Source organism: Pipra filicauda, unplaced genomic scaffold, assembly GCF_003945595.2.
Source record: "Pipra filicauda isolate LSUMZ 115617 unplaced genomic scaffold, ASM394559v2 scaffold75_size2874737_pilon, whole genome shotgun sequence".
Taxonomy (NCBI): domain Eukaryota; kingdom Metazoa; phylum Chordata; class Aves; order Passeriformes; family Pipridae; genus Pipra; species Pipra filicauda.
Window position 1 is genome coordinate 307088 of NW_024104931.1, and position 27307 is coordinate 334394.

General features: G+C 39.4%; 3 protein-coding genes across 8 annotated transcripts; 2 read left to right on the top strand and 1 right to left on the bottom strand.

The window, feature by feature from the left end:
• Nucleotides 1–261: 261 nt before the first annotated feature.
• On the top strand, nucleotides 262–8499 carry GEMIN2 (gem nuclear organelle associated protein 2). Of its 6 annotated transcripts, none has more exons than XM_027720237.2 (10): nucleotides 262–398; nucleotides 942–1026; nucleotides 2193–2282; nucleotides 4226–4285; nucleotides 4458–4568; nucleotides 5153–5197; nucleotides 5901–5969; nucleotides 7291–7401; nucleotides 7619–7677; nucleotides 8044–8499. In XM_027720237.2, exons 1-10 carry the CDS (start codon nucleotides 277–279, stop codon nucleotides 8081–8083), a joined length of 792 nt encoding a protein of 263 aa, XP_027576038.1. In that variant the 5' UTR covers nucleotides 262–276; the 3' UTR covers nucleotides 8084–8499. The 6 variants fall into 6 exon arrangements, with proteins under 6 accessions (XP_027576038.1, XP_027576033.1, XP_039245596.1 ...); XM_039389662.1 differs by lacking the exon at nucleotides 262–398 and adding an exon at nucleotides 407–566 and having other exon boundaries at nucleotides 2193–2294; XM_039389663.1 differs by lacking the exon at nucleotides 262–398 and adding an exon at nucleotides 407–566.
• Nucleotides 8500–10851: 2352 nt separating this feature from the next.
• Nucleotides 10852–16429, bottom strand: TRAPPC6B (trafficking protein particle complex 6B). Its single transcript, XM_039389666.1, has 6 exons — nucleotides 15654–16429; nucleotides 15507–15574; nucleotides 14428–14545; nucleotides 12820–12903; nucleotides 11674–11767; nucleotides 10852–11034 (listed from the first exon to the last, which is right to left on the bottom strand). The coding sequence occupies exons 1-6, from the start codon at nucleotides 15732–15734 to the stop codon at nucleotides 11003–11005; spliced, it is 477 nt and encodes a 158-aa protein (XP_039245600.1). The 5' UTR covers nucleotides 15735–16429; the 3' UTR covers nucleotides 10852–11002.
• Nucleotides 16430–16701: 272 nt separating this feature from the next.
• On the top strand, nucleotides 16702–27163 carry PNN (pinin, desmosome associated protein). Its single transcript, XM_027720228.2, has 9 exons — nucleotides 16702–16860; nucleotides 17083–17154; nucleotides 18024–18092; nucleotides 19240–19312; nucleotides 19396–19490; nucleotides 21441–21522; nucleotides 23362–23517; nucleotides 23600–23738; nucleotides 24769–27163. Exons 1-9 carry the CDS (start codon nucleotides 16748–16750, stop codon nucleotides 26058–26060), a joined length of 2091 nt encoding a protein of 696 aa, XP_027576029.1. The 5' UTR covers nucleotides 16702–16747; the 3' UTR covers nucleotides 26061–27163.
• The last annotated feature ends 144 nt before the right edge of the window (nucleotides 27164–27307 follow it).

The window sequence follows — 27307 nt, forward strand, 5'->3', positions numbered from 1 at the left end:
AAATTGGCACAACCCCTTTCTGCTCTGCTCTTGGGCCAAACTTCCCTCACGGGGTTTTCAGGGCAGCCGAAACGGCCAGAGCAGGTCGCGACATATCAAAGCGCACCGCCAGGCCTCCCTTACCGGGGCGCCCTGAGGGCTCCGCGAGGGCCCCATCGCCCCCCGACGGCTCCATCGCCCCCCGAGGGCCCCATCGCCCCCCAGTCGCGCTCCCGGTACCGGAGCGGCTCCGCCCCTCCCGCTCCGCCGCTCTCGCGAGAGCAGCGCCGACCGGCCATGGAGCCGGGCGTGGAGGAGTTGATGCCGCGGCTGCTGCCCGTGGGGGACTGGGACCTGGCCGAGGACTTCGACCCTACGGTGCCTCCCAGGACACCTCAAGAGTATCTGAAGCGCGTCCAGTGAGTGGCGGGGCGGATGGTTCGGGGCGAGCCCGTCACCTCTCCGCTAGAGCGGCGCGGCCCCGGTGCTGCCCGGGCCGCGCTGCGCGTCGCGGCGCGCCAGGGCGGCCGAGCGGTGCTGCCCTTTCGCCGGCAAATCCGTGTCTTACACACCTGCAGGAGGGGCAGGTACCGGTCTCCTCGCTCTAGTGACCAGTGACAGGACTCGAGGAAACGGCATGAAGCTGAGTCAGGGGAGGTTTCTGTTGGATATCGGGGAAAGATTCTTCACCCAGAGGGTGGTTGGGCACTGGAACAGGGTCCCCAGAGAAGTGGTCACAACACCAAGCCTGACAGAGTTGAAGAAGCGTTTGGACAATGCTCTCAAGCACATGGTGTGATTGTTGAGGTGCCCTGCGCAGGGCCAGGAGTTGGAATCGATGATCCTGATGGGTCCCTTCCAACTCATGCTTTCCATGACTCTAGGAGTATTTCAGAGACATCCGGCATATATCCACCTGTTACAGAATGGAAAAAATGCAGCCACTTGATTTTATTTTGTAGGATTGAAGCAGCACGATGTCCCGATGTGGTCGTGGCAAAAATAGACCCCAGAAAATTGAAAAAGAAGCAGACAGTAAACATTTCAGTAAGTTTGAGGGCTTTTACACATTTTGAAAGGGGAAAAAATAAAGGGCAACAATGTTAATATGATGTTTATACTAATTTTGGGAAGTCGGCATAACTAAATAGCACTGCTGGATTTTAAAAGCATTTAAAGAATTAAATGTCTGGATTCGAAAAAACATCTGTGCAACTGCTGGTTAACAGCAGTCTTTATAACTGATTAAATTGATAATATCCATACTATATGATACACAGCAGACTATTTTACTGTCTGAGGAAATCAAATGTTGCATTAAATTTTACAAGTATGTAATCATAAAATTAAATTAACCTGCATAAATTTTAGAAGAAAGATCTCTCCATACCTATTTTAAGGTTTAAATTTATATCTAGGGTAAGGGTAGTAAGTGCAGCTGAGCTTTACTAAAGTCAGACAAAATTCTACCACCATTTTTTCCTTATTGGTAATAATATTTTATTGGAATTTTTCCTTACTGCCCAAGCAGATTTTTCTGTTGTTACATTGGCCTGCCAGCTTGGTCTTTAATCTGCTTTCAAATAGTTCAAGAGACCAAGTTTGCTGTTCTCTGTGTAATCTGAAATTTCACTACTAGATTGCTCAAGGGAAGTTTCTGGTGCTGACATGAGCGTGTAACTTCTGTGACCATTCTCTTCATCTGTCTGTAGTGGAATTCTTAAACACTTGTAGAAAGATTTTAATTTTTTTAATAACTGTTTCATGCTGATCTTTAAAAAGGTTATATCTACTTAATTGTAAGAGTTAATTTCCTAGATGTTTTTGTGATCTTCTGTCTTCTGAACTTATTATCTTGACAAGTAGAATGCCTAAGATTGATAGCTTCTGTCCAAGGTAAGGAAACAGCACCCTGATTTTTATAAACTGGGAGATTAGGGCAGAATAATTGCTAAAAGAAAGACCTTAAATACTGATAATATATTTTGAACACTTAGTTCTGCTTTCTGTGTACATATGAGAAGAGTCAGACAGAAGAAATTTTGTCTAAAGCAACTCTTAAGTCAGTCTTGGATGTGGTCATGAAGTTACCTTAGGTGAAGATTTAAAGGATATTGTTTACCTAACAGTAAAGATCCACTGATTCTCTTGTTCTTAAGGATTCTTCTTATAAAGCTCTTTTTACATTATAATCATTGCCGGTGTTTTCTCAGATTTCCGGATGTCAGCCTGCTCCTGAAGGATACTCTCCAACACTCAGGTGGCAGCAGCAGCAGGTGGCCAATTTCTCAGCTGTACGTCAGGTACAAAATAGTGTATGTGAGGGGTCTTGCACAGTCTAGATAGAATATCTGTGCTTTCTGGGGGACAACTTTACATCTAGTATAGAAATATTATGACTTTGTGGTAAAATAGATGTTTGTAGGCAAATGTTTTAAGTTCTTGAAAAATAACTGAATATATACTGTATGGCTTTTAAACCCCTGATAAAACTCTTGAGAGAGTCACATTTAAAAAATTCTTCAACTTCAGCAAAAATATATCAGTATTTAGATTAAGTGATATGGAGTAGTTGAGGAGGAACAAAAACCTCTATGATGTGATCAGTTATATTAAAACCTAGCGCTAGCAGGAAATGTTCTGCAGAACTCAACTGAAAAAAACAAGTGGATTCTAACCCACCAGGACATTCAGAAAGTAGAACACACTTTCCATTAAGGAATCTGTTGACACCCAACAGATGTGTGGCACCCATTATGAGGAGAAATATTTATTTGGTAAAATGTATTTGTAAGGTTGTAGTGTTAGCACAGACTTAAATCTTTCCTAACACGTTTGCACCCTGCTCGTAAATAACAGAACAAAACTAGAAAATTAAGCACTCTCAAAGGGTAAAGGTTCTAAGTTCAGCTAAGCTACAGTGCAAAACTAAAGGAGGGTCAATTTAGATTAGATATAAGGAAGAATTTTTTCACAATGAGGGTGGTAAAACACTGGCAGAGGTTGCCCAGAGAGGTGGTAGATGCCCCATCCCTGGAAACAGTAAAGGTCAGGTTGGATGGGGCTCTGAGCATGATCTAGTTGAAGATGTCCCTGCCTATGGCAGAAGGGTTGGACTACATGGCCTCTGAACGTCCCTTCCAACCCAAACCTCTCTCTGATTCCATTATTCTCTGTGTACAGTTCAAACAGGGTGAAATGGAAAACATAACAAAGATGTAGGGAGAGATCATTTGTTACCCCAGTACGGTGGACAGCGTGCAGTGCATCGATGCTGCACTGCAGGAATACCTCAAGTACTGAGGTATGACCAGCTGTGCCAAAGCTGCTGTAGCACTGAACTCTGCATGAGCTCATGTACCATGTTTTTTTCAGGGAGGAAAATCAGTGAAGGTGGAGATGCATCTAAACATTAACTGAGCTACCCCCTGTTTCTATGAGGGATCACATTGCATCCTGTATATTAGTCATAATCTAAGGTTTTAGGAGAACTAAGGAAACTGACATCTAAAAGAATATTCACTGTATAGATATTTCTTTAATGCACAAATCAATTGTCTTCTCATCTGTGCCAGAATTAACACTGTGAAGCGTGAGACTATCCTAAAAAGTCTTTAAAACCTAAAAAGAGCATTGGAAATCACTTGTTCAAACACTGCCTCAGCTGCTGTTACTTACAGCATTTTTATCTGTTCTTTTGTATGGCTACAATAACAATTAGATTGGGAGACAAATTTCTTCTGTTACAGAATGTTTACATCTCCCTACAGGAAAACTGTCAAGCAGACCAATTCAGCTAGAAGAAATGTGCTAAGGAAGCACACTTGCCTTCTTTCAAACTGTTCTGTAGACCTTTGATGCAGATACAGACCACTATTGGAAATAGGATATTGGCTTTATGTGTGGTTTTGGATTAAATCAGTGGATTTTTTCTTAAGTTTGTTATACCAAGAGAAGTCTAGAAGACTATTAAAGCTTACTAGCTCGGCTAAACTTTATGCAGTAGACTTCAAAATTCCTTCAGCTTTAACATTACTTCCAAAAACACAGTATGAGCACCTTAATTACATTTCTGCTAAGAGGCATGAGAAATATTTGGCCAGTTGTGCTGCCTATAAATCTATTGATTTATAGAGAGTCATAAAACATACTTTTTGTACATTTTAAGAGTAATGAAGAGCACTTATTGCTAGGATAAAATAACTGCAGAGTTAAGCTGTGATTTGGCTTTGTTTTAATTACTCAGAGCCTGAACAAGCACAGAAATCACTGGCGGTCACAACATTTGGACAGCAATGTTATTATGGTGAGTAGAATTCATAACAGTGACATGTGGTTTGTTTTCCCACTCATTAAATCCATGGTTAATCTTGCTTTTATGGTTTCATGCAACAGTTTAGGAATATTATCAAGTCTTTTCTCCAGTGTCTTCAAGATAGCAGTATTACACAGTTTTCATTTATTTTTATTTACTTCAGCCAAAATCAGAGGATGAAGAAGGCTGGAAGAAGTTCTGCCTGGGTGAAAGAATACACTCAGAAATAGATGCACTACCCAATGATGAAAATATAGGAATTGATTACATGAAGGTAAGTATAGGACTTATATGTAGTTTTCAGCTGTTATTTTATAGACTAACTGCCAGAAAAAATCCTGCTGTTTACTACCACTTGTGCTAAATAGAAAATAGGCTCTCTGGTGAGTGCAGAAAGTCCCATTTTTCATTCCTTTTAAGCAGAAACTGTGAAGCAGAGAACGAGTTTATCTCTTCAGTCAAAAAGCTGAAGAGTTCCTTCATCTGTTGTCAGCTTAAGTGCACTACTTTGTTGCTTGCTGATCTGAATGGAAAGTCTGCATAGACTTCTTTAGTGTTTGTTGCATAGTGATATGTGATTACCCTCCTCATAGATGTTATCCCACAAACATGCCCTTCACTGCATCATTTTGAAAAAACAAAACTTTAACAAAAAACAGTAAAAGCAAGGTTCTCTGATACCAAATTTGACTAGACCTTATCTTCAACTTGCTTGAAGACTTTTTAACAGATTTCAAAGCTCTGAACAGACTTTCCAATTACTAGAAGTGTCTGAACATCACCTTAAAATCTTAGCACATCAAATTAAAACAAAAATGTTTATGATAATTTTGCATTTTCCAACTTCATGTTTTTCAGGTGGGCTTTCCCCCTTTGCTAAGTATTGTTAGCAGGATGAATCAGGTAAGCCTACCTAGTAAAATATGAGAAATAATGATGTAGGCAATGTTACTATGTGATTCTGACTGTTGCAGCAGTCTTATCTATTTTTCTGTGCCTAGAGTAGGCAATTGTTTATTACAACTTCTATTCATTGTACACTTTGAAGGAAGACACGTAATCATTATCTCACCTTCAGCTACAAATAACTTTACTAGGGAATATTTTTCGTTACTAGTTTTAAGAGTATTTTGTCATTGTAATTTCTCTATAGAACATTTAGTGTTTGAATTTTTGCTGAATGCCCCAATAGGTGCTTGACAATGTTTTAAGATTTCTCATTTGGTGTTTTAAGTGCAGCCCTTCAACTTGATTGTGAACTTTTACATACATTGCAAGACGAGTCACATTTATCATTCCTTTACTACGTTTCCCACTAGTCATCTTTATGCAGAAACAACTAGTCAGTGTGATGCCTCTTTCCTAATCTGTAGCTATTTATCCATAACTTTTTGTTAACACTGAAAATTACTTCATTTTATATAAAGTTCTTTCCGGGAAGTGGTGCTTAACACACTTACTTTACCCTTATATGTAACTTCAACATGGAATAAATACCATGGAGTATCACAGTGGAGTAGAAATATTTTATAATAAAATCCTTCAGATAGAAGGACAACAAAACTAAACATTTCAAGTATTGTCTCTTTCTGTTCCTCTTTTGAAGGCAACAGTAACCAGTGTCTTAGAATACCTGATAAGCTGGTTTGGAGAGAAAAAATTTACTCCAGAACTGGTAATTTTTAATTTAACTACTTGCACATGAATGCGTTAAACGAAGCATAAATTGTTTATAGCTTTCTATTAAATTATTTTGATTTCTAAAGAGGTTTTTAGATGGATGTGTCATATTGTTACTTTCAAAGCTTTCTTGGTTAGATATTAAAATAAGTATTCACAGAACTTGCTGGAAGGCTGATTACAAAACATAACAGATACAGACCTAACAAGTATTACCAAAACCCCTCCCCTTTTTATCACTCCCCAAACTAACTTAAGCCACAAGGCTTGACGATTATCGATGTTGGGGAGAGCAGAGGGTCAGAGAGCAGCAGCTTTGGTTCTGATCAGTTTAAGCTGCCAGGGTGCTGCACACTGTATTTACCAACACCTCCATTTTAGTTTGAAGGTGCATGACAGTGTGCTGGCAAAAACACATTTAATCTTTTCATGTGCAGCACACACCAGAAAGCTTAGCTGCATTAGTGTGGTGATAAACCAAACCTAAGAAATCCTGATGGACGGGGTACATTGGCACAGACTTTGGCCACACCTAGACTGATCAGCTGTGTAATGGCACTGTATCTACAGAACACCTTGGTGAATGCATCTCATCTCCTTCAGTACCACAAAGCAAGAGAGTCATGAAAAATTACTTACATGATACTAAACACAGTTTCACTATTTTTGAGTCACTAAAAAGCCTTTCACGTTCTGTCCTTTCTGTAGCACTTGTTTCTTTTTAAGCAATGTGTTGCAGAGAATGTGCACATTGACTTTTACTTTAGTCCTACAATGAAAGCCACTAGACACTGTAATTAAATGAAAAAGTTAGACTGGTAGCAGAAATTATGTTTGTAAGAATGCAGTAGAATTCTATGAAGTAAAATGCAAAGGACATGTTTTCACAGTGGTAGAAATCTTCAAGCAGATCTAACCACTAATTCCACAAAGATCTGACTTAATAGATTCACTCTTCAGGAATGTTTTTCTGCAGATTGTGAAGTTAAAAAATAATAGCCAAGTAATACTCTTTAGATATTACTAAAATAATCCTTCCCTCAGATGGTAATACTGTAAGCTGTATTAATTTGTATTTTGGCCAGCATTCAAAAAATACCAGGAAACCCAGGAGTACTCCTCACAATCTTATCTAGAGGCACAAAACTCTACCGCGTAGTGTCTAATTTGGCTTTCAAAATTCAATTACAGCATGTAGCACTTAAATGCAATTTTGTTTTGAGACTTACACTCCAGTCCTACTCTGTATAACAATAACAGCTTGAATCTTCAAGGAAATGCTTATAATTAAAACTTTGTTATTTGAATCCTCACAGGGTAGATGGCTTTATGCACTGTTGGCATGCCTAGAAAAACCTTTGCTACCTGAAGCTCACTCCCTTATTCGACAGCTGGCAAGACGATGTTCAGAAGTCAGGGTAATGGAGGTAAGATTTAATATAACATTGTGCAAAGGACTTGGTGAATTTAGCAGATTAAGAGGATTATTTTTCAATTCTTGAAGTCTTAGTAATTAACTTTTCATGTCCTAAGTTTGCTTGAGAATGAAGGGAAGACTACAAATACATAAAACATGGCGTGTAACAGCTTTTCTATTTGACACAGATAACAAAAGAACTATTCTAATATTTACCTCTTTTTCAGGAGAACAAGAATGAAGAACAAATATCAGCTCTGAACTTGATAATATGCTTAGTTAGCAGGTAATGCAACTTATACACCTAAAACAGTAATGTATGTCCAGCATAAATACACCTAAAACAGTAATGTATGTCCAGCATAAATACACCTAAACAGTAACATATGTCCAGCATAAAAGTGTGATTACTTGTCCTAACCTATATTCTTTTAAAAATGATATAGCAAATATACTTAGCTAAAAGGACTTAAGATAAACCTAAGAATAAAGTAAGCTTATTCCTTTCCTCAGATGAGCCGCCTGAACCACAAAGCTGTAATTATGATAGAAACACTAAAACAAGAGCTAGAAAGCAAGGGATCTAAGAACTCAAAGTATGGAGTACATTGCATTAGAGGGTGTTTTACCATATTCCACTTTATTCCACTAGGTACTTCGATCAACGTGACCTGGCTGATGAGCCTTCCTAGGCCATTTTGACAATATCCAGTATTTTGCATTGCCATAGTACAAACAGCATTATCAGAGTTAACAGCAAGACACTGCACTGTTCAGACCCAAAGTACCATACAATCCCTTCAGAATACTCTCACCCTAATGCATTTGGGACAACTATGAGTACCTTCAGCTGAACTTTAGCATGAAATTGTCAACGTCTCTGATACCATCATCGTAAAATGGTAAATGAACTGTCTGGCATCATCTCTCAAGCTCCTGTCTTTGTAAACTACATTCTTGGTTAGAAATTTCTACCATTTGAGTAATCCTATGAACACTGCTATTAGGTAAAGTCTGAGGTTACATTACAAATGATTGTTCTTTTTCTAACAGACCTATTGAGGACTTTTTTTAATAAAATTAAAGGATTTTATGGAGTGTTCGTAAACACTGTGGTTTTTCTCAGTCTATACTATTTAACAGCAGCCTTACTATAGAAATTTACACAGCTAGGGTTTAAGGTACTTTTTCAAGTTTTGGTGCCTGAGCTTAAGCACTGCTAAGCAGTTCAACTATATCCAGTAGGTTACTGAAACAATTGTTCTAGTAAAATGTAAATATTACTACTTCATGAGTAGTAATACTATTTTTAGTAAACAGTTGCAGAAACCAGTGAAAATTACACATCTGTATTCAATGCTTTTAATAGAAGCATTTATTAACAGAATTTATTTTCTGTATGGTTATCTTGACAAATACATTAGCTCACTTATTTACATATATATTTAACGTGGAGTGCTTTGCCAAGAGGATCAGCATCTGCTTGGTATGTACATAACTCCCTCTGATTGTAATTGTCCTCAGCAATTAAAAATCCATTTTAAAGGAACTATGAATTCAGCTCATAGCAGCCAATTGATATAGAGTATTAAATGACATGTGCTTCCTGTGTATTGTGGAAATTAAGTCCCTCCCCTCACTATTAAAAATAATCATTAGCCATAACCAGTTATTGATACATTGTTAAAATGGCTTTGAATGATTGGCATTTTTGCATCTGGAATGGTAGTCTTAACTGTCATTGAAAAATCAAAATTAGTTGCAATAACTACCAGAGTGTTATTTCTGGAGATGCAAGTAAGAGATTCTGGAGATGCAAGTAAGAGATTCTGGAGATGCAAGTAAGAGATTCTGGAGATGCAAGTAAGAGATTCTGGAGATGCAAGTAGCAGATTCTGTCCATGATGATGCCACAATAATCCCCACTGCAGATGCCTAAACATGATGACAGTGAAATGTCCATCTATTAGGCACATAGCGCAAATTATTTCTAATCTCTTTATAGTAACATTTTCAGCATGTTGAAAGCAGAATGAGTTGGCAACTGAATAACCTGGGTAATGCAAGAATACGAGTTAGCTAACTCTCCACTCCTACAACTCCAAACAAATCTGAGTTATAAAGGTGAACAACCACCACCACCTTCCTCTAAACTACCAGTATAAGAACCCAGTGTTTTCAATCAAACTGCAGATCCCCACTGAGTACCATACTACCGTAATTACTTTCACCTCTGCTAGTTCTATAAAAAGTGGGACAGCATTCTGCTGGTTCAATTTCTGCTCTCTTTGTTTCCAAGAACTGTTAAGTTATTCAGCTACAGCTAATCTGAACTATCATTCACAGTACCTGAAAATATCAGAACTTGGTCACATCTTAAGCTCAAGTATAATAAACCCCTGGTTATCATATTTATAGTCTCTAGCTTGCCAGCTTGTGACAGCTTTCTAGAAAAGGCTTGATCTATTATAAGTTTGACCTTTCCTAGAACTTATGAAAGAACAGTTTCCACTGTTCTTGCCCACCATACTACTGTACAACATCCACTTCTCCCAACATGGAAGATAGTTGTGTATCAAAGGTGTCACTTTAATATGTGAGCTCTTCTAATTAGCCTGTTATTTACTGGTCTCAAAACCAGAAACTGAATCACTATCACAAGGCATTCTCATGCTTCTGAATAAACACTGTTTCTATTGTGATGCATTTGAAAGTAAGTATAAGGCCTGAACCTGCCAACAGAAAAGTCTTACAGCAAAATTCATTAGAAGTTTTAACAAGATGTTTTCATGCTTACCTACAGCAAGATATGTATTGTTATGCAAATCTTGTAACAAGTATCTAGCAAACCCCAGTGTCCTCAAGAGTCTTGGCGATGTCTTTATAGCTTCTTTCAGGCCTAATCATCTTCCTGCACACACTCATTACAGAAGTGATCCGTAGTTAGCAATTAAAAGCAACTACATTAATATCAAGTTTATGTACAACAAGCTAGAACAAATTTCCTTCCTGGCCAGTACAGATAACCTTAGGTGTAAAATCATTCTGACACAAATAAAAAGGTGCTAATTTTAAGGAGGTATGAGAAACTGTTTAACTATGGAGAAGTAAGTTCTTGTTTCTACTGCATCATACCTGCATTCCTACATGCCACATGCCCCATTCCGACACTGGCTCCGTAAGAGAAATACAAAGGCAATCTCTGCTGCCTCACAGTTCAGAGTGAACAGGGAAAAACAGCAGTTGGGCATTCACATTAGGTGACACAACACACGTTAGTTTCTTATTCCAATTTCATCTTGATCAGGCTTTTACTCTGTTCTCAAACTGTGCCTCTGGCCTTCCAGATATGCTCTCTTGGTAATTGAAATATTTTGCTGAAAACTTGTGAGCACACAGTTTTTACCATATGGACATTAATACCTTGGAATACAATAAATTTCATACCAAGACACAAGGATAGCGTTAAGTTATTTCAATGAATATTTATTACATATTTTGGAATTGTGCTGCATACTGCTATAATTTACAAGTTATATACAAGACTGAGCCAAGATACTGAATCCATACCCAAAGGATTTTTAAGGTAGATACCCAGATTTGAATGTGCTCTACATCTTCTGTATCATCACCTGAAATTTACCTGCAAAAAAAGCAAAGTCAGATCACATTATTACCATTAGAGTTATTTCTCCAAGTAACTATTTTCTTGTATTAATTTTTTTAAAGAAATGGTAAGGAACATCCCAGTCTTACAGTTCAATTCTAAGCAATTGTGCCATTATTTAAATTTAGCATTTAAATTTTAACTCCAGCTGAAGAGCTTTTTTTTTCTTTTCTTCTTTCCTGTAAGTTGATCCATTCCCACATCACAGAAGTTAGGTCAGCCAAATTTAGAATTTGTGCACAGTCTGTGGAAAATTTTTAATCGAGCAGTAGTTACAATGGACTTGACTTACTAACTTTCTTAATGGCTCCTGTACAGAAAGATCTTCACTTATTCAAATAGCTTTCTGGACATACATCCTTATGCATTTGATCCTTTCAAATGCAAATACAACTTTTTAGTTTTGCTTTCCACTCATGATGGAGGTTTATCCTCTGTCAGTATTTTCTAAATACCAAAGCATTTAGTGGAAAGCCATATCCTGAAGTTCATATGGATTTCTATAGCCCAGCAGCTTCAAACTAATCCCACCTTGATAAATGCTTATACAGTGATGAAATCAGCCAGGAAAGTTATAAAGTGAACTAGTAATTGAATACTCCAAGAACTACTTACATGCAGGCATTGATGAAACTTCAGCTGTTACAATACTCTTTATTCCCAAATTCGATAGGCCTCCTCTGATTAGTCCACAGGTAAAAGCTAAATACTAAATACAAAGTTGCTCTTTAAATAAGGGTAAAGGCTGAAGCTTATTGATAAAGATTGAAACTAAGTATTCAAGCACAAGACTTAATGCTTGGACAATAGAAAGCTATGGAAGTTTTGTTTGGTGCTTGAGAGACCTTGTCAGGTCTCTAATGGACAAAAGTTCCAGTATTTGGTAGAGCAGAACTCACAACACAGGTTGCTCTTGTTAGAGGCACTGTTCTGAGTTACTTGTTTCTAATTCCATTAAACCTTCAGGAATTTAATATCCTTAGAACAATATTCCTAAGACTTGGTTGAAATTAGCAAGTGGCATTAAAGTCAATTAAGGAGGAACAGTGCAAGACAGCATTTTGGCACAGGCCACATTACAGAATACAAAGGCCGGCAGATACTTAAAATATATGTTGCAAAACAGAAGAAACATCTCACCAAACACTAAAAAAAAATCCCAAGGACAGTAGCCAGCAATAAGATGATCAAGAATTAAGAAACCATAAAATGGAACTGAATGTTCTATTTCTTACATCCACCTGAACCAAAGTCCTCTATAACAGGTTCTGCAGAGGCATTGATTTTACTTACATGAAGTATTACCCTAACTCAGCATCTGCACTCAGAACTGTTCTTAACTGGTGGAAGATCTTTCTGAACATTCCTATCAGCTCATCTCAGAAGCTTGTTCTCAGTAACAAATAGTATCTTCCAAATGTGTTTTGTAAGTTTTAAAAAAGCTTCTGAAAGTACATGCTTTCCAAAGAGAATTTGTGTGACTGCAGCAGATAGTGGCGGATAAGCTTCCACCATCAACATAACTGAAACATAGCAGCAGCAAGTTTCTCAACAACCATGAGTGTTTCTTGCACCATAAATCAAATCCACTGTTCCAAAACAAGGTGCATTTCCAAAAAGTACACAGGTTCTGAAAACTTATCTTTAGCTGCCCTTTTGAAGAGTTTGTATCCATTCAGTTACAAAATTTAAAGTTATTATTAATAGATCAAGGAAATTCAAATCAAACCGGTAGACCCCGCATATAAAATTGAAGGGTACCTTCGGTGCATGTTCTAAATACTGCTTTCCTGCAGACATTTGTGTCAAGAGACGAAATTTATTGTCTTGGAGGACATAAATACCCTGTTTAAAAAAGAAAAAAAAAGTTGGCTTTTAGTTGAATGTGCAGTACCTTAGAATCAACATTTTATGTGAATACATTTGATTTGTAAATATATGTTGTTTATTGTCTTCATTTATCTTTATTCTTAGGCTGAAAATGAAATTTTAGATTAAGGCATATGTGATTTAAGTTCAAATTGTATTATATACTCGCAAGGAATATCAAACCAAAAGGTACTTAATTATGAGTTTACAACAAAACTCCTAGATAATAATATGATCTCTAAAAAACATGTATGTACATTTCTTCTTGGAAAAGTCCTTCTGGTGCTCAGAAACAGTAGTTCCATACCAGAAAGTCTTTAGCCCTATATCAAATGCATACTGGTTTTTACATTCAAATCTCAATCTTCATCTGGTATGCAATTCACTATTCTTATTCTCAAATTCAGTGGGAATTATCTTCCTTAACAGCAGTACAGGTAACACACCTAGCAAACAATAGAATTAAAAGTCTGGTGTTTTCTACATTACAATTTTGTGTAACAATAATAAATTAGTATAATAAAAATATAAGTAAATATAATAATAAATAAATTACTTAATAATTTCTGAACATAGTATAGCTTTACCTACACCTGTCGTTTTAATTTCTTTGTTAATGACTGTGCTACTTTGGAATTTCATAACCCTTGAACTTAAATGAAGTTTGTATATACAATTAAGATCTTAAGCTCAATACTGCAGCTTTCTTTGAATTAAAAAAAACAGATTTCTAAGGTAATTATTATCTGTTAGAGTTATTACTTCATAAACAAATCACTGAAAAATAAAACCTACTTTATTTGGCACAATCTTTGTACAAATCTTCTTACTAATTGGACACAAAAGGAAAATGGTCAAAAGATAACCAAGTCTTCAATAGGAAAAAGCTTTTTTACTCTAGTAAAATGGCTCCTTAAATTATTTTCATCTTGCTTTAAGAACTGTAGCTGTTGATATAGGCAAGGACATGGATACAGCACAATGTCACCAACATGCAAATTTGAGAATTTTTTCAGCTGTTTCTTACACAAGTATGTTCACTAGAGTGAGCTGTCTCAACTGCTGAAAACTGTAAATATTCTTCAAAATAAAAAAATTACTTCAAGGCAGCCATTCTATTTAAATAGATGTTAAGACAGCAACATCACTTTTTCACTAGTTTTCTACTAACATTTAGAGATACATAAAAATGTTCTTGTTTAAATGTTAATCAACTGTAACCACTCCCGCCCTCCATGTAACTCTGCAACAGTGCATGTGAAATTCAAAGCACTGAGTCTTTTCAAAGGGAGTGGCAATAAAGACATCACTAGCAATCATTACATTGTATTCTGAAGCTACATGAATATTACAAAACCCTGCTTTTTAAACAAAACAAATAAGAGCATTTTGGGTTTCTTATCAGGTAATTCATTCCAGACCAAGAAAAACAAAAATGAAATAGCAATTCAAAAGTCATATTGATTTTGTAAGTTAAATCTTATTCTACAGCATTAGTACCTGATGATTAGTCCTTAGGTTATCTATTTGTTTTTTGAATACAGTTGTCCAAAAATCTTTGCAAATGAACTTCATAATATCTAATTCATCCTTGAACCTGGCAGTATCTTTTGTAAACCTAAGAAATAAGTGAGACATGTATCAATAATGATGGTACACACATCACTAATTAAACAGAAAAACAAATTTTTAAAGATGGTACTATGCAACATTATTTTTGAGGCTGTTACAGAAATTAGTTTTCCAACCATTGTACAGCATCATTCTAGCATCACTCTGCATTCATCAAGTATTTTAACTTAAGAGCAACACAGTGTTATCTTAATATCTGCAACATGATAGCAGAATAAATTGTTTTAATGCCATGATTACTAAAGATGACTGACATACACAAAGATGCAAAGCACTCCATCAGTTTTATCTTCAATTAAATGTGTACATAGAAAATAAAACACTCATACCTATACTACTGCTTGGAAGGAATCCTTCAAATATGCAAAAGAGCTCTAACACATAGGAACAAACACGTAAAACTTGTTCCTGTTTTTCAAAAAGGGAGATCTCTCTCTTGCTTATTTCAGTTTTCTCTCCCTTTATCATCCTTGAGGGTCTTTATCTGGCACAGCAGCACCACTTTGTTGAATGAAAGCATCACTTCAGAAGACCAAGAGTCTCCACACGACCCTGGAACGAGGGCGCTGAAGTTGCACCTCGGGTCCCCAAAGGGCCCGAGCAAACAAGGCGGAAACGAGCTCGGTAGCTCCCAGTTACAAGGACTGGGAGCACTTTGCAGAAACGAAACAGAGTAGCAGCCAAACATAAAATTACGTTTAAGAAGTAAATCAGAAAGAGAATAAGATCATGAAACGTACCAGAACTAGGAAACATGCAAAAGTCTACACAAACTGAAACTAAAGATGATTATAAGTATTAAAAGTAACCGTATACCCTGACTCAGTTTTCATGACGGGAAGCACCAGGCAAATGCATACTCCAAAACTGTCCTGTGACACTCAAACGCAGGTGCCCATCAGAATGGGATTCCAAAATAGAAGATGCCGGGGGCCGGAGGGACTCACCTTTCGATGAGCCCCTGTCCGACGCGGAAGCCCATGCTCTCCAGCTTGGTGGTGCAGCGCCCATTCTCCTGCAAGACACAACGCGCCGCCACCGCGTCAGCCCCGGCGGCTGCCGGGCGGCCCTGGCACGGCCCCAGCCCCACTCACCCCTTCGCCCTGCTCGGCGGCGCGGTACAGCCCCGCCACCATCTCGCTGTGCAGCAGCAGGAACAGCGCCTCGTCCGCCATCGCCGGTGCGGGACCTCCGCCCCTTTCGGGCGGGCCCGGACACCGCAGGAACTCCCGGCCGAGGCGGGGCGGCCAAGCAGCGCGGCCGAGCCGGTTCTCCCCGCCGGGGAAGCGCTGGGAAAGGGGCTCTCACGTTATGGGTCTGCAGAGCCCGCGGGCTCGGGCAGCGCTAGGCCCAGGACCGGAGGTAAACGCGCCTCCTCCTGCGGAGCTTTTCCCGCCCGCCCTACTGCTGACAGCGGGCGGGGCGGGTGTGTATCACTGCCCGGGGACAGCGCCCGTGCCTTCGTCTGCCCGCCGCGGAGAACCGGCAGCGGCGCCGGTTGCTGCCGGGGAACAGCGCGGTTTACAGCCTGGCCGCCGCCCCGGGCGCCAGGAATAACGCCCAGTTCGGAGTTTCCCCACCGCAGGCCGAGCCGAGCCGGGCCGGGCCGGGCCTCTCCCGCGGGCGGGAGTTGAGGGCAGGCGCGACCTCAGCGTCAGCCAGGCCTCAGAAACGGCCCCGCCTATTGGCTCGCCGCGCACGGCGGCCTTTGATAGGGCAGCGGTGATTGGCCCCCGCCCGAGCCGCGCGCGTGCCGGCTGGTCAGCCCCATTGAGAGAGGGAAGGCAGGACGCGTCCCGGGTGGGCGGGAACGAGCGTCCGCGAAGTGGTTTTATGACCGGGCTACAGGAAAACGACGCCCTGAGTTCTCATTGGCGCAGTGTGTGTCAGTCCGACGGCCCCTTTCACTGATTCGCGGAGCTGGCACGCAGAGCCTTCCTCTAGTTGGGCGGCTGGGGTGCCAGTCAGCTTCTGAGTCCTGTGATTGGTGAGCGCCTATGGAGATCCTTTACCGCGGGGCGTGTCCTTTCCGCTCGTGCCCGATGATTGGTGCTCAGAGGGCGCCACCGAGTCGCGATTGGCTGTGCCGGCCTGGCCCGCGGCCGCGGAGTGGGCGGGGCCCGTTCCCCTCCCTTCCTTTCCCAGCGGTGCCTCGCGCGGGGCCCGGCCAGGCCGCGCGGCGGGCGGGATGGCGGTGGCGGTGCGCGCGCTGCAGGAGCAGCTGGAGAAAGCCAAGGAGAGCCTCAAGCACGTGGACGAGAATATTCGCAAGCTCACGGGCCGGGACCCCAATGATGTGAGGTGAGGCGAGAAGCGCCGGGCGCACCGGTGGCCCGCGGAGGGAAGAAGGGCCGGGCGGGGGGTGCGCGGCGGGCCCGAGGCGCGGGCGGCGCGGAGCTGCCCGCGGACCCCGCGCCCTCTGTGGACTGGGCGTGGCGGCAGCTCTGCCCGCGGCGAGAGGGCACGGCCGCGGACACGTCGGGCCGGGCGGGCATCACTAACAGCGGCCGCCGTCTCTTGCAGGCCCCCCCAGAACAGGTTGTTAGCCCTCACAGGCCCCGGTGGAGGTAGAGGACGCGGGAGCTTATTGCTAAGGTAAGGAGGCGCAGAACGGGGGGTCGGGTTCCCCCCACCCATTCCCTGGCGGTGCTGCCCTTTCGCTTTGGTGTTGCGTGTTTCTCGGTTGCCCCCGCTCCTCTCTGTACTGCTGTTTCAGTGAGCACCAGAGCTGCCCGACAGGACCTCGATGTTTAAATTTAAAGTGCCTTTTCGTTTTGAGTTACAACAAGTTTAAACTGGTGGCCTTCTCCAACCCTTTCAGCTGTTAAATGTAAGGGGGGGGGGAACATCACATTTCAAGGGAGGAGTTGTGTTGTGTCTGGGACGTTGTCTCTTTGAAATCTGTCAGGATCAATCTCTTGGTAATTAAGAAACTGGTAGGTGCTCCAGGAGGAATGGGAAGAGTTGAAGTGGGCAGGAATTTTAAAATACATTTAGATAAAATCACTAGTCTTTCATTGTGGCTTTTTCTTTCTTATTTCTCCTTTTCTCTCCCCACTCCACCAAGCAGAATGAAAAGAACAATTTTTGGTCAACAATTCTTAATGGAGCATGTATGAGATTTTTCATTGAAGTTCAGTATTAAGCCACTGGTTTAGGCTTAGTACATTTTGAATACGATTGCAAATACGATCATTTGAGCATAATGGGGTCCTTGTTTGACTGTAGTTACTCAGTTAAGTGCAGAAATTCAAGGTTCACAAGCAGTATGTTGGAACAGCTTGGTCCACAAGCAGTATGTTTGAACACTTTATTGCAGTAGCAATAGTAAACAGTGATATAACTGAGCAAAACTTTTGTTTACATCATGACCACAAAGCCAAAATACAGTTGAATTATGCAGCCTTAAGGTGGCTCTAGGGTTAACCTAACCTGTTCTGAGATCACAAATGTTTTCTTTTTAGGCGTGGATTCTCTGATAGTGGAGGAGGACCCCCAGCCAAACAGAGGGATCTTGAAGGTGCATCCAGTAGGTGGGTGCAAAAACTGATGCAGAGAACTTGTTTTTCAGAATGAGAATTTGTAAATCAATAACTGTTAATAACTGATGACTTTCACTGTCTTCTTTGGAGATTATGTATTCAAGACTTGTTGGAATTAATTTGCATAATAGCAAAATGATGAAATCTTTTTCATACCTTAGAGCAATATAAAGATGGTAGCACTAATATAATGATATAGCAATACAAGGACACGCGGAATTTTCTGTTTTACTGGATGTACAAGTTGCTGTATTAGTTCTGCTTAGTAGCCATGTTTGTTTACAGTAAACATAACTTGAATTATAATTGAAATCTCTTCAATAAATTGAATGCAGGCAGTCTGACAATGGACTCAAATTTTGAGTTTTCACATCTGGATGCAAATCTATCAGATGTGACTGATAACAGTGAGCTTAAGTGCTGCGGGCACTTAATGTGCAGTGGTAGTTCTTGGCTAAAGCAAGGCTTGCTTTGGAATTTTTGAGTTAATGGAAAGTGAACACTGGGAAACAGGAAAGTGCTGTACCACAAAGATGAAATTTGGCTTTGTGCCATAAAGCCAAATAACTTCTATTTAAATTATTTATTTTAATTTTTATTTTATTTAAATTATTTTTTTTAGGTTGTTTTTTGTTAAAACCTTAGTTCATTCATGTTCTCAGATGCTAATCCTTCTGCTCCTCTTCACTCGTTTTTTAGGTATTTGGCTAGGTAACTTAAATAGCATTTCCCATTTGAGAAATCATACCAACCTTTCTACCTCAATGCATTTCAATCTGTCTAGTGATCCCTTTATACCAGTAGCCATTTTAGAGGGTCAGCAAAAAGGAAAGTGCTAACATTTAAAACAAGAAATAAATTCCAAATGTATTCTACCATCTCAAATATGGTGGTGTTGTGGAGTCTTGTGTTTTGCTTTACTGTGCAAGTTGTGTTAAAATTTGAACTATTTTGTCTCAGTGATTTTCACCGATAGTAGAATTTGTCTGTAAAATGGTTATGTACTGGTTGTTGGAAGAGTGAGGAGATTTTTCCTGGAAGTGTTGGTTCTTCTGACTTGTATTTTTCTCCTGTTAGAAGAGATGCTCTCCTAAATGACATTGTTCTCTAATGGCCACTAACACTTTTTCCTCCTCAGGCTGGGTGGAGAACGTCGGACAAGAAGAGAATCACGCCAAGAAAGCGACGCAGAGGATGATGATATTAAAAAGGTAATATATGGTAAGAGGAGCTGTGCAGGAAGAAACTTACCTGCAACGTGATGAACAAAGTGGTTTGCTTTTCTTTATTGTAGCCAGCGTTGCCATCTTCTGTTGTTGCTACCTCCAAAGAGCGAACACGTCGAGACCTTATACAAGATCAAAATATGGATGAGAAAGGAAAACAAAGGTATGCAGAAGTCTCTAAACACTAACATGATACTTTTGAGTGCTAGCATAGGAAGTAGGTTTACATTTAAAAAGTATAACACACAGGCTGTAATGTATCAAAGATTGTGTTGAAGAGTTACCATAATGGTGTCAAATTCCTTATTTTAAGGAATACTCTCTGAAAACGCAGCAGTAACACGCACATTGTTCGGTTCAGGTAACTGACAAGGAATTCTACTTCTCAGGCCCCCTACAGGAACAGGTTTGCTAATGCTGTTGTAACATTGCCTTTGAATAAAACAGAAATATATTTAGCTTCATTGGTCCATTAGCTTTTTGGACTGTTACAGCTGTCTTGGTTCATCATTTATTGTGTTGGTTGAGGGAGGCTTTTGGTGTACGTTCTTCTCCCCCCCAGCTTTTTTCTAAAACACAGTAGTTCCATCATGTGGGTTTTTTTCTCTTCTTACTTTCAGACTTAGTATTGTGTGTTCAATCTGACCTTCCTTTTTGCCTGCTGCTTTTTAGATTTCTCCTATATATGTATCTACTTTTTCCTATATTTTATTTGTCTCAGGTAGCTTATTAAAATTCTCACTGAAATGCAGTTCTGTTTGTAAGAGTTGTTGGAAAAACAAATTTCCAACTGTATCCAAACTCCTTAGACTCAATCTGCTTCAGACGGCAAGTCACTGGTGCAATAATCCATACCTCAAATAAATAGAAGAATGAAAACTGGAATAAGGATCTATAGAAGGCTTCTCTGATAAGGCCCACAAATCAACTGGTACAAAAAACTGGCACTTTGCTCGCTTCTTTTAGTTATCACACCACTAATGGTCTGCTCTCGCTTCCGTTACCACTTTCTAACTGCTTTCCTCACAGGAAGATTTTCAAAATTCTTAGTGAACTTCCTAGAGCTTCAGGCACTAAAAGTTTGTACCCTCAGAATTGTAGTTTTACTATTTTTCACTTCAGTAGTCTTAGGGTAGATGAGAAAACCAGTATTGGTTTCTGTATGACTTGTGGTGGAAAGAAGTTCTTTAAGAGGACAGCATCCACTAAACTCTTGATTTTGCACAGCGTCTTCTGGGATGTCATTCATATACAAATGCACTTTGAGTGATCTTTGGCTTTCAATTCTTTATTTGTTCATGTTTCTACTATTTAATATCCAAGTACCTTTACCTTTCCACGTCAGGTTTGAGCCACCATAGTAGAGTGGTGCTTAGTGAAGACAGTAGCATTTCCTTTCTCTCTTAATCAGGAAGAAGGTCAAGGCAAATAAGAGGCTCTACCTCTTGTTGTACAGATTTAATTTGGGATTAAATGGAAGGAGAGAAAAGCTGAAAGTCAAGAATCCAGTTCTTGTTCTGAAGAAGGGAATTTGTTGAAGAATTTGACTTGTTTTTCTCAAAACAACACCTAATTGGATGAGAGCACTGGCTTCATCCCACAGTGCAGTGTCTCATTGTTAGGCAACTGTGATAGATAAGCTTTCACTCCCCTGTGGCTCCATTTCTCCTTAATCCTGTAAGCAGGTTGTGGACAGGGGAGTTTATGTTTTTCAGAAAGTGCAGTGACCTTCCAGTTTGCTGCCTTATTGATAGCTCCCACTGTATTTACTTGAATCTTTTTTTCTTCAGTACTCTCTTCTTTAGGATTTTTTTATAATATTTCCTTAGTGTCATTATTTCTAGATGAAAAACGTGCAGGCTTCCAATTTTCCCAGTGCCAAGTTATGGATAAGATCTGTGTCTTACACTTAAGCAAAATGATATGTCACTGTAACTTGTATCCTTGACTGTTGGCACAGTTAACATGTCTTCTATTGCTAATGGCCTTGAGTAATACTAAGTCTTTAAAAATAAATATCTTCGAGGTGGAAAGTTTCTCTGATTGTTTATGCAAATAAAAATCTTAGTACTTGAACTGAATCTCAAATACCTTTTTGTTGTTTGTTTTTCAGGAATCGACGTATATTTGGCTTGTTGATGGGCACTCTTCAAAAATTTAAACAGGAATCCTCAGTTGCTATTGCTACTGAGAGGGTATCTCATTTTAAGTTCTATCAGATTGTAAATAATAAAGCAAAATTGTGTGGTTAAGCTACTTCAAATAGGAATGAAAGGTCCCTTGCAGGTGCAGCAAATTGGTGAGAGTGCATGTAGGTTTTTGTTTGGCTTAGGTCAGGGAATGGGGGTAGGAGGCAGGATAGGGGCTCTAACTATGACTTTGTAACACTATTTATGACCTTTGCAGAAGTGAAAAGGCAGAGTTTGGTGGATTTTTTTTAATTAATGTACATTTTTAAAACATGTAAAACACAAAATAGATTTATCTTTTTTCTTGTTCATGTTATGGAGGATCATTTCAAAGTAAATGGAATTTAATCAGGTAACTATTTAAAAGGTCATAGACTACTTCTGGAAATAATGATGACGTGGTATTGTTGAAGCAGTGCCTACCCTGGTGTGTTCCAGATGTTTAAATTATAACCACGTGTACAGAAATCTGGGGTTGTATTATGCTGTCTGTTTGTCTAAAAATGCCTTCCCCTTTTCAGTGTGGATAACAAGAATCTCTTTTTTTCATAAATGATTATGTGATTGCACTGAAGTAAAGGCTTTGCATAGCTTAATGATTACCTCAAAAAACTTGTATATAAGATGGTGGTAACTTTATTCCTAGTATGCCTTTTTAAATTATGAAGGATATGGTATTTGTTTACTGTTGCCCCAAATGCGTTATTCAGTTAATACTAATAATCTTTAGATTAAAAATAGTGTTTGAAAGTTCTCCTTTCAGCAGTTTAGTGGAAGCAGATAGAAAGTCTTTGAATTTAGAATCTTTTCTGTGTAGTGTTAGCATGGCTGACTTGCACTGCTGGTATTGATTACTTTCAGATTCAGTATTTGGGTCATTTAGCTAACTTGTCATGCGGCACGTAAGACTAAAGTTCACTTTTGCCTGCTTGCTTTAGAAGAAACTGTTGATTAGGTCCAGAAACATGGAGTCCTTATCTATTTTATAGTAGTAGGTGTTTGCACAAAGAGACCTTGAGGAGTTACTGCCCTTTGCAAAATTTTTCTGAGAATTCGTATAGACATTTTTCTCTTCTTACGTATAAACTTGCTATAAATCAAAGTAGAGGCCTGAGGAGTTTTATGATAAAGCTATTTTGTTGTTTAGGCACTAAATTCTGGGGGTTTTTTAGACAATTATTGTACAATCTGAGCATATGGCAGTCTAGGGCATGAGAACAGGGCATTCCTTGATTATAGTAATATGTCTAATTAGCAGTGAATATACTGGAAGTATTTACAAACTAATTTGTTTTGTTGGTCACAAACACCAGTCTGCAGTCCTTCATTTGTTTTGGGGGGAGTTGATTTTTTTCTCTCATAAGTGGGAAATCTACCTGGCTTCCCTGATACCTGAAATACATTTCTTTTATTTTTCTGCCATTGAGGGGAAAAAACCCCACAGAATATTCTGAGCTGGAAGGGACCCACAAGGATCATCTAGTCCAGCTCTTCAATGAATGACCCTTACAGGGATTGAACCCACAGTCTTGGCAATATTAACACCAGGCTCTACCCAACTGAGATAATCTCAGCTTATACTGAAAATTCAAATCCAAGTGGTATGATAGAAAAGCAGACAGAAATTCACAGGACCCCATAATTTTATTGTTAAACCAATAAAAAATTAGGCACCAGCAAGCAATGGTGCTCTTTTCTTCTGTTACCTCCAATTTAGGCGATATTTCTTCATGTGTTTTTAGGAATGTCTTTAATGGTGTAAATAATTCAAAATTTTCAAGTGGACCAAACTAGAACGCTTTCTTGATGTAGGAAAAAATTCACATATTTCTTTATTTATCTTAGCAAAAGAGACGACAAGAAATTGAACAAAAACTTGAAGTGCAGGCTGAGGAAGAAAGAAAGCAAGTTGAAAATGAGAGGCGAGAACTGTTTGAAGAAAGACGTGCTAAACAGACAGAGCTGCGATTACTTGAGCAAAAGGTTGAGCTTGCTCAGTTGGTGAGTTTTAGTTTTGTTCTTGATCTTTCGCTTGTTTAAACTATTCTTGTGTATCTCAGGATGATTTACTTTCATTTCTCAGCAAGAAGAATGGAATGAACATAATGCTAAAATAATTAAATACATAAGAACAAAGACAAAACCCCATTTATTCTACATACCTGGCAGAATGTGTCCTGCTACGCAGAAGTTGATGGAAGAGTCACAGAAAAAGATGAATGGTAAGTGGTCTTTGTGATACAAAGGCCTTCGTTCTTACCTCCCTTTGTTTGCCGAACAAATGTAAGTCTCTGTTTAAATACATGAATTTCATGCTTAGGACAAACTGTATGTTTTTACACGGGTGTTCATCATAAGTGAACATTACTCTTTCAGTGACTTATTTTTTTATTGGGTGTGATTTGATTCTGTTCCAAGAAGTGAAAAGATGTGTATGCACAGTCTCAGAGGTATGTGTTTAAAACATAGTCCTTTATATTAGCTTTAGTACCAAGATGTATGCCAGTGCAGTAACTTAGTCTTTGAAAAGGCAGATTCTGTGGTTTGAAAACCAAGGAAACGCAAGTGTTTACAGAGCATTTGAGAAGTGTTTTCCTAAGCACAACACTGGAACTTTATGATTTTTTTTTTTTTTTTTATCTCAATGTGTGTTCATTTCTGTTTCACAGGATGCCTATATTTTTCTTTTGGAAAACAATTTAAAATACTCCAGTTGATGGTAGTCCTACTGTTCTTTTTTTATTAAACTAAGAATATATTGGTTTGTTGGTTTTTTTCTTAGGAGCTTTTCTTCATTGCGTGGGGTTGGGGAATAAGAGAAGCTAGCTCACCTGAAAAGCCTACAGTAATTAAGCTTTCTTAATACCTAAACAGCTTTTCGCTGATTCTTACTGTCTTTTGTTTACCTTAGGAAGTATAACCTTATTAATAAATACCAGGAAAATAAGATGGTATTTTGATATGCTGTTGGTTGGATTGATTTTAATGAAGTCAGAAGCTCTTTCTGTTAATTTAGATTTAGGGCTTTACGTTCTGATACTCCACTGAGTTTACTGTCTCCTTTGCTTTGTTTTTGTAAGGTAACTAGCAATCTTTTTCATCATGAACTAATGGCTTGCTACTTCAGAAGGAATACGGATGCAGTATTTATAAGTTGAACAATTTGACAACTTATTAGCTCATAGTTAAAAGGAAAATAGACTTCAGTGTCTGCAGATTATCTTAACTATTATTTATGCGTTTATTCCCTAGCACTCTTTGAAAGCAGGCGAAATGAATTTGCAGAGCAGATTAACAAAATGGAGGCCAGGCCCAGAAGACAATCTGTGAAGGAAAAAGAACAGCAGGAGGTGCAGAATGAAGAAAAGAAGGAAGAACAGAACAAGGAGCAGGAAGAGGGTAAGGTGGCTCAGCAGGTGGAAGAGATGGAGACAGGTAATCAGCACAATGACGTAGAAATGGAGGAAGCAGGGGAGGAAAAGGGAAAAATAGGTTCAGGGTCAGGGCATAGTGATGCAGAGAAAGAACAGGAAGAGGATGAACAGAAACATGATGTGGAGTTTAAAGTAGAGGAGACTACTGAAGTGAGGGAGAATGACAAGCAACAGGATGGTCAGCATGAGGCGGTCACAGTTATAAAAGTGGAAAGTGAAAACATTCAGCCAGTGGATAATGAGCAGGATGTGGCTGAAATGAATGAGGCAGATAGTGTAGAACCTGTAGAAAATGAAAATGGCAAAGAAGGAGAACCAGAGACAGAGTGTGATGCTCAGCCAGAAAAAGTGTGTAATGTTCCTTCTCCCAAGAAGGAGAAAGGTATCAAAACAGAAAATAAAGCTGAACTTGAAGAAATGCAGGAGAAAGCTCCTGAAGCTCAGACAGAACCTGTGGCTGAGGCTCTGTCTCAGCTGCACTCTGAGCCACTACCACAGTCACCTCAGTTGTCTCAGTCCACTCAGGATATAGAGCCCCAGGCAGACAAGGATGAAAATGCTGTGGTGTCTGTAAAGGTGGTTGAAGCACAGGCAGAGCAGAATCAAACAATGAGTGTAGAAAGTAAGAGTAAGACCAGGAGTAGAAGCAGGGGTAGGGCAGGAAACAAAACTGGTAAGAGTCATAGCCGCAGCAGCAGCAGTAGTAGCAGTAGTACTTCAAGCAGTACTACTAGTGCAAGTAGTTCCAGCACTGGCAGCAGTACCAGTCGGAGTAGTTCCACCAGCAGCAGCACTACAAGTGGAAGTACTAGCAGGGATAGTAGCAGCAGTAGCTCTAGTAGTAGTGAAAGTAGAAGTCGAAGCCGAGGAAGAGGGCATAACAGAGATAGAAAACGCAGAAGGAGCACGGACAGGAAGCGAAGGGATGCTTCAGGAGTAGATAGAAGTCACAAGTCCTCAAAAGGTGGGAGTAGAGATACCAAAAGCTCAAAGGATAAAAGTTCAAGGTCTGACAGAAAAAGGTCAATATCAGAAAGTAGTCGGTCAGGCAAGAGAACTTCACGGAGTGAAAGAGACCGTAAATCAGACAGGAAAGACAAAAGGCGTTAACAGAAGAGACCAAGCTTCCTTAGCCTAATCTTTGCAGCAGAAGATTATTTGAGTGAAAGGATTCCTTGTAAGGAGGAAGAGAAGGCTGCCTTAAGAATTGCATGCTGTAAAAAATCTTTTGGAAAAATGCAGACTGTTTACCAGGCATTCTTGTACTTTTTACATAATTTTGTAAAAGGTTACTTACCAAAATTATGTGAACTTCCTGAAAATGTAAAAATAAAAGATTAACACTCCTTTGCATCTTTTTTTTTAAATATCCTGTACTCATTAAGATCTTCTGTATATTTTAATAGGTAAACCTTTTACGTAGGTGTGAGCATTTCTTCTGTATCATATACTTTTTTTTGTAGAAATAAATGTGCATTTTAAATAAATTGTTTGATGTCCTGTTGACAATTAAATTCCCCGTTTTAGATCATATTTAGGGAGGCAGTATTGCAGGAAATGTAAAAGTTTTGCCTTTCCCCTCTATTCCTTGCAAGAATGGGAATTGTAAGACCTAGTATGGCAAATAATCTCTTCAGTGCTGGTCAGGAAGGAAAAGTAATTGATTTGGATCTATACTTTTTGCTTTCTTCTGTAATCGCGAGCGCTTAGTCGATACTATCTTCCAGTCTTATAAAACCTTCCTGTCCATAGGCAAGCAGTGATTAAATGGGAATGTTAACACTGGCCAAGATATCTCAAGTCAGTCCGGAAAACCACTCTTATCTGCCTTCTGCAGGTACTTTGGTAGTATTTACATCTGTATTCTGGAGACAGTTAGTCTGTTCAGTGATGATCCTTGCTTGGTGGCCAGTGGAGGAAAGACTTCAGCTTGCTCCTCAACCAGGGTTCTTTTTATTTTAGTTGCAGACTAATCTTTGATCCCTTCATACCACTAGGAATAATTACATTGCAGTGTTGGAGTTACCTGGGACTACCTAATACTAATGTTTTGTGCGTGCAAGAATGCTTTCTGAATGTATTTAATAAAACTTAAAGTGGTATGGTGTTATCTCTGAAGGTGAATACTGGTTTTATATAATTTTGTATTGAAAACAATAACATCTGTTGCGTTGTTCTGTACATGTGCAAATAAATGTTGCTTTGTAGACCACTCTCCTGATGCTTGTGATATTTTCTTTTAACAGGTGTATTACCTTGGTCTTTCTGCATTTAAAGCATGAATTGTAATTACAGGTGACTGTACCTTACATGCTCCATATTCAAAATTATTCTTAAAGGCTTTAATGAATTGTCTA